This window comes from Gorilla gorilla, chromosome 13, assembly GCF_029281585.2.
Source record: "Gorilla gorilla gorilla isolate KB3781 chromosome 13, NHGRI_mGorGor1-v2.1_pri, whole genome shotgun sequence".
In the NCBI taxonomy this organism is placed as follows: domain Eukaryota; kingdom Metazoa; phylum Chordata; class Mammalia; order Primates; family Hominidae; genus Gorilla; species Gorilla gorilla.
This window is the reverse complement of record NC_073237.2, coordinates 27,489,611-27,504,066: the sequence shown is the minus strand read 5'-3', so window position 1 is coordinate 27,504,066 and position 14,456 is coordinate 27,489,611. Positions and strand designations below refer to the sequence as shown.

General features: G+C 41.6%; 1 protein-coding gene across 1 annotated transcript in view; it reads left to right on the top strand.

Moving 5' to 3' along the window:
• The window catches only part of LOC101142420 (phospholipid-transporting ATPase FetA-like), a 72,174-nt gene extending 59,350 nt beyond the window's left edge, over positions 1–12,824 (top strand). The window contains 6 exon segments of the mRNA XM_063696947.1: positions 786–994; positions 3,512–3,555; positions 8,030–8,113; positions 9,834–10,079; positions 10,249–10,387; positions 11,820–12,824. Of these exon segments, the coding sequence (XP_063553017.1) occupies positions 786–994; positions 3,512–3,555; positions 8,030–8,113; positions 9,834–10,079; positions 10,249–10,387; positions 11,820–11,827 (730 nt within the window). The 3' untranslated portion in view covers positions 11,828–12,824.
• The last annotated feature ends 1,632 nt before the right edge of the window (positions 12,825–14,456 follow it).

Sequence of the window (14,456 nt, the reverse complement as noted above, 5' to 3'; positions counted from 1 at the left end):
TCTTCCTCACCTCAAAGGAAAAAATCCCCATCTGTCAGTGCAGCTGTCTCAGACAGGGATTACTAATAATCACTCTTATAATAAAGCAGACTAACACACATTAAGTATGAATGAAAAGAAGGAGACCCCTTAAAAGTCTTCATGTTTTAAAATGAACATGCTTGTTAGCCATAAAGAATCTATAATGGACGCTATTTGGAGCAGAAGAGGAGTATGACAAAGGCAATAGGGAAAACTCATATAAAATGAGAAGAGGTTGTTGTGGGAGGAGACACACCACAGGCAGGCTGGCTCTGCCTGGAAATTTATCAGAGGGTCAGCCCATAAACTATTCCTGATTTTCATAGCTTCTTTCCTTCTTCTGAAATAAACTCTGAGTGTGTCAAGTTTCTCTGTCTTCCCCATGTGACAGGAGCAATAATACTCCAATTGGGCCAACACAGCCTTTTATAAGTTAACTGTTACTCTATCACACCTTGCATTACTGCAGAAATTCCAAAATTTAACTTTTCCTGGATACATTATGGAAAAAAAAAAGAATAAAAGCCAGGTATGACTCAAAAAAGTTAATCAAGTATATCTGGGTCCAGGTGGTAAAGCCTTGAGTGATAATGGCCAAAGTCAGCATTACCATGGGCTGGTGGGAAGGGTCCTTCAGAAGGGCAGAATCCCAAGGAAGACACTCTGATTTTCAGATGCTTAGCCCTGCTAAGAAAGAAACCAGGATGATACATTTGCTTGTCCTGTTCTGACGCAGAACCATTCTTTTTCTGCTTTCTCCTTAGTGTTGAAATAATAAGATTGGGCAACAGTTTATATATGAACTGGGATCGGAAGATGTTTTATGCACCAAGGAACACACCAGCACAGGCTCGTACTACCACCCTTACTGAGGAGCTTGGCCAAGTCAAATATGTGTTCTCTGACAAAACAGGGACTCTGACTCAGAATATTATGATTTTCAACAAATGTTCTATTAATGGGAAGCTTTATGGTATGCATGTCTTCCTGCTTTCCCCAAGTCCTGGGAAATTTTTACTTTGCAAATTGTTTTCAAGACTAATCTAGCTCTAAATCTGTAAGCCTCTGGAATTCACATTTACCTCCTATTCTCACAACTGTCTCTATTCTCTAAGCAAAGACCACCCAGCCCAAACAGTTCTAACCAAAAAGCATTTATTTAGCATCTTATAGGTACAATCTGTTGTGTTGGGCATTGAGAATACCGAGATGTGCAAGACTTAGTCTCTGTCCTCAAGGAGTCCCCAATGTCTATATACTCAGTTCACTCCCATTTTAAATCAGATGGATGTTGGTCAAAGGGTACAAAGCTTCAGTTAGGCGGGAGGAATAAGTCTTTAAGATCCATTGCACAGCATGTTGATCCTAGTTAATAATAATGTATTGCATATTTCAAAATTAACTAAAAGTTTTAAATGTTCTCACTACAAAAAAATAAGTATGCAAGGTGATAAATATGTTAGTTAGCTTGATATAATCATGCCATGGTATATACGGATATGAAAACATCACTTTGTATCCATAAATATATACAATTATTATTTGTCAATTAATAATGAAATTAAAAATAAATTAAATGGAGCAGTCAATGTATTACTGAAGCTGCTAATTTCTTGATTCCCCTTTAGAGCAATAAATATTATTGAGAGAAACCATCAAAGGGTAGTCAGAGTTTGATCAGTGTCTCCCAGGCCCAATCCCTTATTTATCTTATGCCTTAAGCATAAGCTTGTTTTTGTGATAGAGTTAAGTCCTCATGTGTGTGAAGAGTTGTACCCAGTGTCCTAGCTAACAGAGGAAGGTAATCACATCTAAAAAACTAGAACACATGGAATAATCTTTCTGGGGTGACGAAAAAGTTTAGAAACTTGAGAGAGGTGGTAGTTGCACATTGTAAATGCACTAAATGCCTCTAAATTGTACACATTAAAATGGATAATTATATGTTAATTAAGTAAATTTCATATCAATAAATAATTGAAATTTTTGAATTAAAAAAAAGCTAGGCCGGGTGCGTTGGCTCACGCCTGTAATTTCAATACTTTGGGAGGCTGAGGCAGGCGGATCACCTGAGGTCAGGAGCTCTAGACGAGCCTGGCCAACATGGTGAAACCCCATTTCAACAAAAAATACAAAAATATTAGCCAGGCATGGTGGCACATGCCTGTAATCCCAGCTACTTGGGAGGCTGAGATGGGAGAATTACTTGAATCCGGGAGGTGGAGGTTGCAGTGAGCCAAGGTCACGCCACTGCACTCCAGCCTGGGTGACAAGAGTGAAACTCCTGTCTAAAAAAGAAAAAAAAAAAGACTAGAGCACTCTAATATTTCCTATTATTTCCTATATTTCCTATTATTTGTTTGGTAACCATGTCAAACAATTTTTCACTTATATAAACTCTGAAGGCTTATTTTTGGATGAGCTGATTTGGGTGAGCCTCTTAATTCTCTGACCTGACCATATACTGGGTAAAGTTGAAAAGGACCATGAGTGTTTCCATGCTTGGCATCAGACATGTCTTCTACCCCGATTCGGTCTGTCATCCACTGGTCAAGAATCCCAAACACTCTAAAACTATGTCCACATCTCTTCTGGGTAACTCTTATGATTGGAGCGCTTCCTGAGGTGTGAAGTCTATCACAGATCCAGTGACTAACTTCTAGCTTCATCTTATTCTCACTTAGGGGAGAAGAGTTGAGGCCCAAGCAAACCTCTTCTTACCACAGGCTTAGGGAAAGGAGCTTACTGGGCACTGGGAGCTAGGTGGCCTGAGGAGACTGTGGGGCAGGCATCTTGACTGTGAGTCTAGGATGAAGGAATCAGAATAAATAAGCTTTTAATGCCCCTCCTTTAAATCACCATATGACCCAGCAATTTGATTCCTAGGTGTATACCCCCAAAACTTGAAAACAAGAACTCGGATACATGTATACCAATGTTCATTGTGACATTATTCACATAAGTCCAGAGGTAGAAATAACCCACATGTCCATCCACAGATGAATGGATAAAGAAAATGTGGTACAGCATATACATACAATGGAATGTGACTCATCCATAAAAAGTAATGAAATTTTTTTTATTAAATGAAATTTGATACATGCTACAACATGGATGAACCTTGAAAGCATTATGCTAAGTGATGTAAGCTAAACACAAAAAGACAAAAATTTTATGATTCTACTTACGTGAACTATCTAGAATAGGCAAATTCATGGAGACAAAAAATAGACTAGAGGTTACTAGGGGCTGGTGATGGGAAGAAATGGGAAGTTTCTGTTTGGGGTGCTGAAAAAATGTTGGAAATATATAGTGGTGATTGTTGCACAACATTGTGAATACAATTAATGTCATTGCATTTTACATTTAAAATAGTTAAAATGGCAAGTTTTATGTGATATATATGTATATTTTTTAACAACAATTTAAAGAAATTCAAACCCTCCTTTAAAACCCTTGCCAAGTCTCTGCTGTGTTCACTTACCAACAGGTGATACTTATGACAAGGATGGACAGAGGGTGACGGTCTCTGAGGTGAGTGATTACAGCTCCATGGGAAATGCATGTGGGAGCTGAGTGAGGCTGTGCTTCAGAGAAGCATCCTTAATACAAATCGAGACTCCCTTAGCCACTGAAATATTAAAGCTTTTACTGGTCCCGTAATATCAGAAAGCATTATATAAATGACCTATGTTTAATTCTGAAGATCTTAGTCTGTTCTTTTTAAACAAAAATAGCTTTATTGGCTTTTTCTCTTTAAAAAATAATCCATGCTCATTGTAAAAAAAAATTAAATAATACAGAAATGGGTGAAGAAAGTTAAAATTATTCCATCCCATTTAGATAGCCAGTGTAAAGTTGGGGAGTATATCCTATGCTTTTCATATGTGTATACACACACACATATGTACATCCAGATCTAGAAGATGGGGGAGATAAAATCGTAGTATGCATGCTATTTCCAGTTTCCTTTTGTTCACTTGACACTATTATTGTTGTCATCTTTCCATGTCGGTAGGTCTAGGTCTACATCATCATTTTGAATGGGTGTCTACTATTCAGTTGTATCACTGTACCTTAATTTATTTAATTTCTTATTTTTATTCCATTTTCCTTTGCGATTACAAATGACATTTTGGTAATCATTATGGAACATACATTTTGTTTACTTTTCTGATAATTATTTCTTTAGAATAAAGTCCTAGAAGTAAAATTCGTTGGTCAAAAGGTAGCCACGTTTTAATACATTAAATAGTGCCACATTTGCCCTCCAGGTAGATTCGCATAACTTTATAATCCCACCAAAAATATATGACATTTTGTTTTCCCCCATATGCTTGTCAGAACTGGTATTAACAATTTTTAATCTGTTGAAATTTAATTGATGAAAAATGGTATCTAATTATTTAATTTACCTTTTTTGATGACTAATTAGGTTGAATCATTTTTATGTGCTTATTTTTCTTCCCCTTATCATCTCTTTATTGCCCATTTACACTTACTTTGTGAACTGTCTATTCATAGTCTTTGGCCTTTTTTTCTTATTTGAAAATGCTCTTTATACAGTAAAAATACCAGCTCTTCCTTTGTCTGGTGCATATGTTACAATTATTTTTCCCATTTTGTCTTTTGGTTTTTAATTTGTTAAATAATATTTTGTGTAGAAGTGTTTAATTCATGTAATCAAATCTATCAGTCATTTTCCTTTATAACTTAAGGATTTGTGACATATTCAACAGTCTTTATAAAATTATAAAAATATCTTCCTATTCATTCTTCTTATCTCTAGCTGGTTAATTTTTACTGTTTTCTCTAGTATTGGACCCAGCTTTTGTTTATGGATTTGTTTTTAAGTGTCCCTTCACAGGGGTTCTTCTGCTGCCTTCAGGGTATTCCTCACCTTATCTCTGTCTTGCTAGACCCAATTCCAAACTGAGCCACTTGACTTATGTACCAAACATCTGACTCCAGTTCTCAACTGTTGCCTTACCCCTGTACATCCAAAGAGATTGGGAAGGGGAAGGAAATTCAGTGATTTGCCTTAAATCATCTTCCAGGGGCTTGGCTAATGACCTTGGCAATATAGGCAAAGTTATAGCTTCTAGGGAGTAAATCCCTCCTGGAGTTTCTTTCCTCTCCTTCTGTCCACTACTGATTGACCATAACACATTTTTCACTAAATCACTGGAATCTTTGTTCTCTTATAAACAAACTTACCTATAGCCTCAATCCCTTCATTAATTGAAACATGATTTTCCCTGAGAACATTCCTTTTTCTTCCATCTCTCTCATACTCTGCATACCGTAAACTCTGGATACTATAAGCCCAAAGGTGTTGCCCTCATTATCCTGTGCCATGTTTAACCATTAGTTTTTCTCTCCTACACAATCTTTCTTCCTGTGATGCTTATGACTTCTGGCTATACTCATCTGTAACTCTTCTTGTTGTTGATATCTAGGAAGCTTCTGGCTTCTACACCCCATTCATTGAGGCCTTTGAAACTTCTCCCTCCCCTCCCAACCACTGCTATTGTTTTGGGTGGTATTGTCATCCTTATGGACGACCTATCACTGTAGACTCTTTCAGGTCTCTGAAAGAATCCTTCAGATGATCTCTCGGACAAAAAAAAAAAAAAATCTGTATCACCCATTTCCGTGTTACCATGTAATTGTCCAGAGTTGTACTAATGTGGAATTATAAACTTTCTTTTCACAATCTTTGATCACAAACCTTATTCCTCCATATTCTCAGTACATGGCTCGTACTTGAGATTTTTAAAAGTATTCCTGCTTTTTTATCTCATGGAGATTTATAAACCCTTGGCTTTCCTTTTTCTCCGGTCTATCAATTCCTTATGACTTTACTTCCTTTCCTAGCTTGCCTGTCTGTACCCTGGGATCATAAGCATCCTCACTACCTTACTAGTTCTCCTTTTCTTCTCTTTAATCACTGAACAAATCTCAACCTTGAATTAACCAAACCATTGACCCTGCTCTGTTTCTAATTTGAGAGTGTTAAGCACTATTTTGGAGATCATAAAACCATTACAAATTCAGAGACTCCACTGTCCTCTGTCCCAGTGCCACTTGGCAAATTTTTCACCATTTTGTAATTGGCTTCATATTTTATTCTCTGTATGAGCTTTTCTAAACAATCACCATTCTCAGACCTTCTACCACACTCTCCTGGCTCCCCAGTACGTAGCAAATGATACTGCCTTCTATTTTACTGAGAAAAATCCAAACTATCAGCTAAATATCCTCCTCTGTACATATATTTTAACCCACCTTTACCTCCTTTCCTTCAGTCTCAAAAGAAGTATAACTTTTTCCTTCAGTACTAATCTATATATTCTAGATTCCATCCCTTCCTACTTCTTCAGGAACCTCAGTCAATCCTGTATTCTCTCTTTCTTAATATCTGAATATCCCCTTATATGATTCTTTCCCCTCAGCTCGTCTTTTTTTTTTTTTTTCCCCACGGAGTCTGGCTTCATCCCCCAGGCTGGAGTGCAGTGGCACCATCTCAGCTCACTGCAGCCTCCGCCTCCTAGGCTCAGGTGATTATCATGCCTCAGCCTCCTAAGTAGCTAGGATTACAGGCGTGGCCACCACACCTGGGTTAGACTTTCCCTTAAGCTGTTTTCACTGATGTTGAGACTTAGAATTTCCAAACATATGTAGTGGGAACAAATTCCTGGATCTTGGAGTTTTCTTAGCATCCAAAGTCATCTTTTTGGAACAGGCTAAGCCTCAAGGAGCCTCTGGGTCATGCCAGATAGGCCAGATATGGCGTTCACCTATAGCCATACTCGGAAATACAGCTTCCCTTTGCTTCTCCTTCCCCACTCAGACAGCCTGTACTCCTGACCCCAACACACACACAATTGTTACTTTGATGAATTCATTCCACATTTGAATGTGAAACCTCCCCCACCTTAGTGGGGAGAAGCAACATCTGGATTTTGATGCTCTAAGAGGAGTCCCTTTTCCTATGAGAAGTTTTTCAGAAGCATCTCAAGGATTCCCAAGAGAAACAACCTCAGAAACAATTATCTTGGGAGTCCTACTTTTGTTGCCGTAGAGTCCAGGAATAACAGGCCAGTCAGCAAATAGTAGCAGATTTGTATTCTCCCAAGCCCTAGCAAAGCCAGTCGGCTTTGTGGGAGGCATACGTGTATGCATGTGTTGCTGCTGACCTCTTGTGGCTAATAAAGAAAAAGCCCTCTCTAGGCCCCAGGATGGAGCGTCCAGCCAGGGAAGGGTCATTGGGTCTATTCTGCTTGCCAATATTAGGCGGTATGCAGTGCTACAGAAGCCACTGAATGCCACTAAGCAAGTAAATAGTCCAAAGACTGGGCAAAGTGGCTCACACCTGTAATTCCAACACTTTGGGAGGCCGAGGCAGGTGGATCACCTGAGGGCAGAAGTTCAAGACCAGCCTGTCCAACATGGCAAAACCCCGTCTCTACAAAAAATACAAAAATTAGCTGGGTGTGGTGGTGGGTGCCTGTAGTCCCAGCTACTCTGGAGGCTGAGGCAGGAGAATTGCTTGAACCCAGGAGGCAGAGGTTACAGTGAGCTGAGATCACACCACTGCACTCCAGCCTGGGTGACAGAGCAAGACTCCATCTCAAAAAAAAAAAAAAAAAAGTACAAAGGTTTACCTGCCTAGGAATGCAGGGGTACAGCTAGCATTCCCTAGCAATCACTCTGTGTCCTTTCTGTGCGGGGCTGTATAGGTTATGGTGGGATTGGTCCAGATCCACCTTGAAAGCTTGGTGTGGCCTTACTCTATCCTAGGACCTAGGGTTCTAATAAAGTAGGATCAAGTAGAGACTGGGGTCAACATTCTCAGTCAGGTTTCTCCTGCTGTAGGTTAATGCGTGTGGGGGTGGGGCGGGGGGGCAGGGGTCGAGAGATGAAGGTGGCTATCTTGGACCTGGAAGGTGGAGCTGGGACTGTAGAGAAGAGAGGAGCCTACAAAATCTCCTTGGTATTCTTCCAGACAGTTTATGAGACCTGGTTTATCACATGCTACAATCTGGTCTACACTTCCCTCCCTGTCCTGTGCATGAGTCTGTTTGATCAGGTAAGATCTAGCAGCAAGCCCCTGGTCAGAGTTGAAGCCCCTGGGCCCTTGAGGAATATCCCTAAGAATGAAGAATACAGCAAGAGCTGGGCTCTACAAAATCCAATGTAAAGGGAATAATTTCCAGAGCGGGGAAAAGAGCTCATCACCTACACAGGTATCATGAGATAAAGTAAAAAATCCTCCTCAACAGAGAATAATCCTCAGTTTTAGCCAAGTTTTCCTGTATCAATTTTATCTTTGTAGAGAGAAACATGGAAATTGTGCTGTACAGTAAATTGGGTATATATAAAAGTAATTAAAATATATATAGAAAAATAAGGAAAAATTAAATAACATAAGCAGAATATGAATGGAAAAAATAAAGAAAAGAAAATAGAGTTATTGGGGTAGGACTGGGTAACGTATGGGACTTCAAAAAGGAGAGACTCCTTCAGCGATAATGAGGATGAGATAAGCCAATGCAGGAGGGCCTGGGTGGGAGTCCTGAAGGCCAGGCATGGGAGTATGGGTGTGATAGTTTATATCATAAGGAGCCAGACTAAGGGATACCGTCTGTCCCTGTCAGAAATTGAGGGTCCTGGGACCCTACCTCTCCCTTGTCTTCTACCCCAACCTCTAGTCCTGGGCACATGGAGTAGAAAATGAGTCTCCAAAAAGGAATAAAGTAGCTGAAATAGGACATCATGGGATCATGGCTCTTGGTCTCCATGGGAAATAGCTCTAAAGGAAATTCTCCAGGAAGTAACTGCTAACCTCAGAACAACAAGAGGGGTGGGTTGTATTACTCAACAGTCCATCCAGCTTCAGTGGCCTAATTCTAGGGATCCATCTCTGAAGCCAGCCCCAAGCTTTGTATCCAAAGTTTCAGAGTTAGGAGATGAAGATGATCCAATGACATCCACTTTGAGTAATTTTTTCACCTTCAGTTCACCAGTAGCTATGGGAGTGGGAGAAACCTCACAGAACATGAATACCTCAAAAAGACTAACTGGTCCCCATTGATGTTGCTTTCTCCCATATTGACTTTTGGCATAAAGAATATTCAACTATGGCCGGGCACAGTGGCTCACACCTGTAACCCCAGCACTTTGGGAGGCCAAGGCAGGTGGATCATTTGAGGTCAGGAGTTTGAGACCAGCTTGGCCAACATGGCGAAACCCCATCTCTACTAAAAATATAAAAATTAGCCGGGTGTGGTGGCACACACCTGTAATCCCAGCTACTCAGGAGGCTGAGACAAGAGAATTGCTTGAACCTGAGAAGTAGAGGTTGCAATAAGCCGAGATGGTGCCACTGCACTCCAGACTGGGTGATAGAGCAAGACTCCATCTCAACTGAAAGAACTCTTAGACACCTGGGGACTTATGTCCCAGCTGCCTCCCCCATCTCAAGCTCCAGTCCTCCCTCCCAGCTACCCACAAGCCTAGTTGCTCCCTTTCATAACTCCCTAATTCTAACTCCCTCCAAGTCCTTCCCAGCATCCCGAACTTCTCCCAGCTTCCTTCCGCTACCCAGATCCTTGCCTAGAGAGTAGGACTTCAGGAAGGGTCTGTGGTCACTGCTGTGTTCTCTGGTTCCACTTCTCCAGTAACCCATAAGGAAGCTCCTAGGCAGCCTGGCAGCAGACCTGGTGAGGGGAGAAGCCTCTACTCTGATGGAGATGGGACCTTCTATGGAGAGACCCTGAGCCTCCCTCCTTACCCTCTGGTGCTTCCAGGATGTGAATGAGACATGGAGCCTCCATTTCCCAGAGCTGTATGAGCCAGGCCTGCACAACCTCTATTTCAACAAGAAAGAATTTGTGAAGTGTTTAATGCATGGGATCTACAGTTCCTTCGTGTTGTTCTTTGTCCCCATGGGGGCTCTTTACAATGCAGAACGAAATGATGGGAAGGACATCTCCGACTACCAGTCCTTCTCCCTGGTGGTGCAGACCTCCTTGATCTGGGTGGTCACAATGCAGGTGTGGCCAGTGGCGGTGGGGGTAAGGGGATTGGGTGGGGGCCTCTCTGAAAGAGTGGGAGGAATAGAGGGAGGGAGTGTGGGAAGGGAGCAACCTTCATTACATAATTGGAGGGGGGAGGTAGCTGACAGGTCCCAGGTTACAGGTCCCATAAGAGGGTACTTTTCAGATCGCCCTGAGGACAACCTACTGGACAACGATAAACCATGTCGTCATCTGGGGTAGCCTGGGTTTCTACTTTTGGGTGTCATTCCTCCTGTACAGCGATGGCTTGTGCCTAGTATTCCCTGATGTCTTCCAATTCCTAGGTAAGGCCCTGCCCAGTGGGCGGAGGGTGGGGAACCAGGTATATTTATTTAATAAACGTTTACCGAGAAGCCATTACTATGTGCTAGGCTAGAGATATAAATAAGACATGGTCTCTGCCCTAAAAGGGCTCAAAATGTAGCTAGGGAAATAAGTTACCTTATTTGAGTTTCCAAGGTATTTTCAAATGTCTTATGAGATTTGCTACTTATCAGCATCCTAAGAGGTAGGCAATGCAACAATTTTTAGAGCCATTTTAGACACCGGAGGGCTTTTTTTTAATTAAAGGACTTAAATCTAGGTTTCCTGGTTCCAGTTCAATGTCCTTTATGCAGTGGCATATTGCCTTGTTGTCTCCCATAATTTTTCCCTCTCTCTCATCTCCACTTTGCTGAAGACAAAATATAGAGAGTAGATATGTAGATGTAGTTGGCTCCCATCTTTTTGTTTTTATTTTTTTTTTTTTGAGACTCTGTTGCTCTACCTCTGTCGCCTCGGCTGGAGTGCAGTGGTGCAATCTTGGCTCACTGCAACCTCTGCCTCCTGGGTTTAAGCGATTCTCGTGCCTCAGCCTCCCCACTAGCTGGGACTACAGTTGTGCACCACCATGCACTGCTAATTTTTTTGTATTTGTGGTAGAGACGTGCTTTTGCCATGTTGGCCAGGGTGGCCTCAAACTCCCGGCCTCAAGCAATCTGCCGGCCTGGGGCTCCCAAAGTGCTGGGATTACAAGCGTGAGCCACCGCACCTGGCTGTCTCTCACCTTTTGTCAGGCCACTAACTCATTTTTCTCCTTCAAATCTTTTTTTTTCTTTTTTTAATTTAATTTTATTTTTTTACCTTTTTTGTTTTTATTTTTTTGTTTTTTCCTCCTCCAAAGCTTTCTTTCCCATTTTTGGATGCAAGCCAGTGCTCTAGGATTCCCTCATAACTTACCCCTGCTCTCCTATCCTGCCCTACCCTGCCCTGCCTTTAGAGGGAGAGAGAGGCACATGGATTCACAGTGACTTTGGCTGCACAAAGGACCCAACTACAATTCTTTTGTATTTAATTATTTCTCAGGAGCCTAAACTAACTCCAAGTCAATAACTTCCTTCTTTGGACTAGAGAGGTGTCTACGTTCTGGCTGGTAACTCCTACCCCTGGTCCCACCCCGGTCCTCCAGGCTCTGTTTCAGCCTTTCCCCTCCTGGCTCACTGTTTACAGGTGTGGTCAGGAATTCTCTGAACCAGCCGCAAATGCTGCTGAGCATTTTCCTCAGTGTGGTCCTCTGTATGTTGCCTGTGATTGGGCACCAATTTCTTAAACCACTATTCTGGCCTATCAGCATGGACAAAGTAAGTGGAACAGAAAAGCTACCCAGATATAATTCATGACCTTCTTTTGCTTTTGCCTCTGTGGGTGAAAACCCTATCCCCCATGCTCTGGCTATAGGTTTTTGACAGAATTCAAGAGTGCAGGAGACTTCCACGGCAGTCCCCAGTCCGGACCAAACTGAAACACTCAAGCACGCGACGTTCTGCCTATGCATTCTCCCATAAACAAGGCTTTGGGGCCCTCATCACTTCCGGCAAGATAGTGAAGCCCAGGATGTCCAAGAGAAACACCCTTTTTTTGAAAAAGATAGAGGCCCTAGGGAAATTCCAAAGGAGGCAGTCAGTGCTCTTCCTCCCTCGTACTCATGCAACTTAGGAAGAATTAGAGTCCCTGGGAAACCAGCATAAACCTGCTCCTTCATTCTTACTAGGGACTAAGCCTCTTAATTGTCCAGAAGGCTATTCCCAGAAAGGCAAGGAGCGGTAAGGAAAGAGCCCCCAGATATCTGCCAGAGTTGCAGCATTTCAAGAAAAAGAAAAAAAAAGCAACCTCAGGCCTGCCTCCCACCATCTCTTGCAAGTTTTAATCCAGACAAGCATATGTAGAGGGGGTGACAAGAGACAGTATGGGGAAGGGAAAAGAAGATGGAACCTAAGAATTTTACTTTGGGCCCTATCTCCTATACTCAGAGCAAGCATAAACCTTCCCAGGGCCCTACACAAACATATTCCCATCGAGGCATCACATAAAATAAAATCAACCATTTAAAAAGGTATAATTTAGTGACAATTGCTTCCCATTTATAAGCAAGGGATGCATGAGTGCTACCCATAGACTGGATATGGGCCATGTCGTTAGGGTTTCTTGATCTCGTTAGATAAATTATCTGAAATTTTGAGGAGACTTCAGCAGAAAGAAGCAGGGGATATGCTGTCAAATGCCTGTGGATTTATACTAAGAAAGAAAGAAGGGGCATGAGGAAAATTTTCTTTATCTCGATTTTGGAGGTGGTTACATGGGTATGTATTTGTCAAAATTGATTGACCTGTATACTTAAAATTTATACATTTTATTTTATGTAAACTATATCTCAATAAAGTTGAGTTTTTTAATGTCTAGAAATTTTTAATGGAGTTGTAAGTGACCAACCACAGGAGCCAGATTCACCCACATTGAAGTAACTCGCTATAGAAGAGATATCTCCACCAATGGGGAGAGAATTTCTGAAGAACCTATAAAAGGACCTCTTGAAAAAGAGTCAACTTTAGATACCTGCCAGGCCTTTTTTTTTTTTTTTTTTTTTTGAGATGGAGTCTCACTCTGTCGCCCAGGCTGGAGTGAAGTAGCGCTATTTCGGTTCACTGCAACCTCTGCCTCCCAGGTTCCAACAATTCTGCCTCAGCCTCCCGAGTAGCTGGGATTACAGGTGCGCACCACCACACCCGGCTAATTTTTGTATCTTCAGTAGAGACGGGTTTTTGCCATGTTAGCCAGGCTGGTCTCAAACTCCTGGTCTCAAGTGATCTACCCGCCTCAGCCTCCCAAAGTGCTGGGATTACAGGCGTGAGCCACCATGCCTAACTTATCTGCCAAGCCTTAAAATTAGTTTATGACTGTATTAGTCAAGTAAAGACTTTCTTCATCTCTTCCCTCTCCTGTCCTGCTCAAGCCCCGGAGAAAAAAGAATTAGCAAGCTGAAGGAGGGAGGAGGGGTAAGTAGAAAAACAGACATCTACAAAGCCCACTGAAACTGGCCACATGCAGCAGCCCAGCTGAAAGATAAGGAAAAGCATTAATTGTAAAGGTTGAAGTTTTTAAAAATTATTTCATTAAATCACTTTAACTACTAAAGCGAAACTTAAAGTGACAAGTACTGGTTGCTACTAAAAAGGACCATTCACTAAGTACATTTTGCATCAGCACTTGTTCCTTCACCGTGTACTTTTATGTTATAGAGACGACTTCTTTCTGTAAACCTCATGAACCCACCTCTGTTGGCATCCAACTTTTCTTCTGTAACTTCTTCCCCAGCCTTCATAGAATTGAAGAGAGTTAGGGCCTTGCTCTGGATTAGGTTTTGGCTTAAGGGAATACTGTGGCTGGTTTCAGCTTCTATACAGACCACTCAAACTTTCTCTGTATCTGCAATAAGGCTGTTTTGTTTTCTTATTTGTGTGTTCACTGGAATAACACTTTTAATTTCCTTCAATAACTTTTCCTTTGCATTCACAACTTGGCTAACTGGTGTAAGAGGCCTAGCTTTCAGCCTGTCTTGGCTTTCGACATGCCTTCCTCAATAATCTTAATCGTTTCTAGCTTTTTATTTCAAGTGACAGACATGTGACTCTTCCTTTCACTTGAACACTTAGAGGCCATTTAGGGTTATTAATTGGCCTGATTTCAATATTGTTGTGTCTCAGGGAATAGGGAGGCCTGAGGAGAGGTAAAGATGGGAATGACGGGTTGGTGGAGCAGTCAGAACAGGCATTTATTAAGTTTGGCATCTTCTATGGGCGCAGTTCATGGTGCCCCAAAGAAATGAACAAGGAACACTGTCCTAGCCCCAACATATCCCTGTGATTCCAGCTCCAAATCATCTACCAAATCTTCTAAGATTCATGCAAAGCGTTTTGGAAAAGACACATCATTTGGAGGATCCTGGGAGTCATTCAAGACTATTTGCTGTACGTTACCCCACCCACCCCCATGACACAGTCAATTAATTACTAAATTCTACAGATTTCTATACCCTAA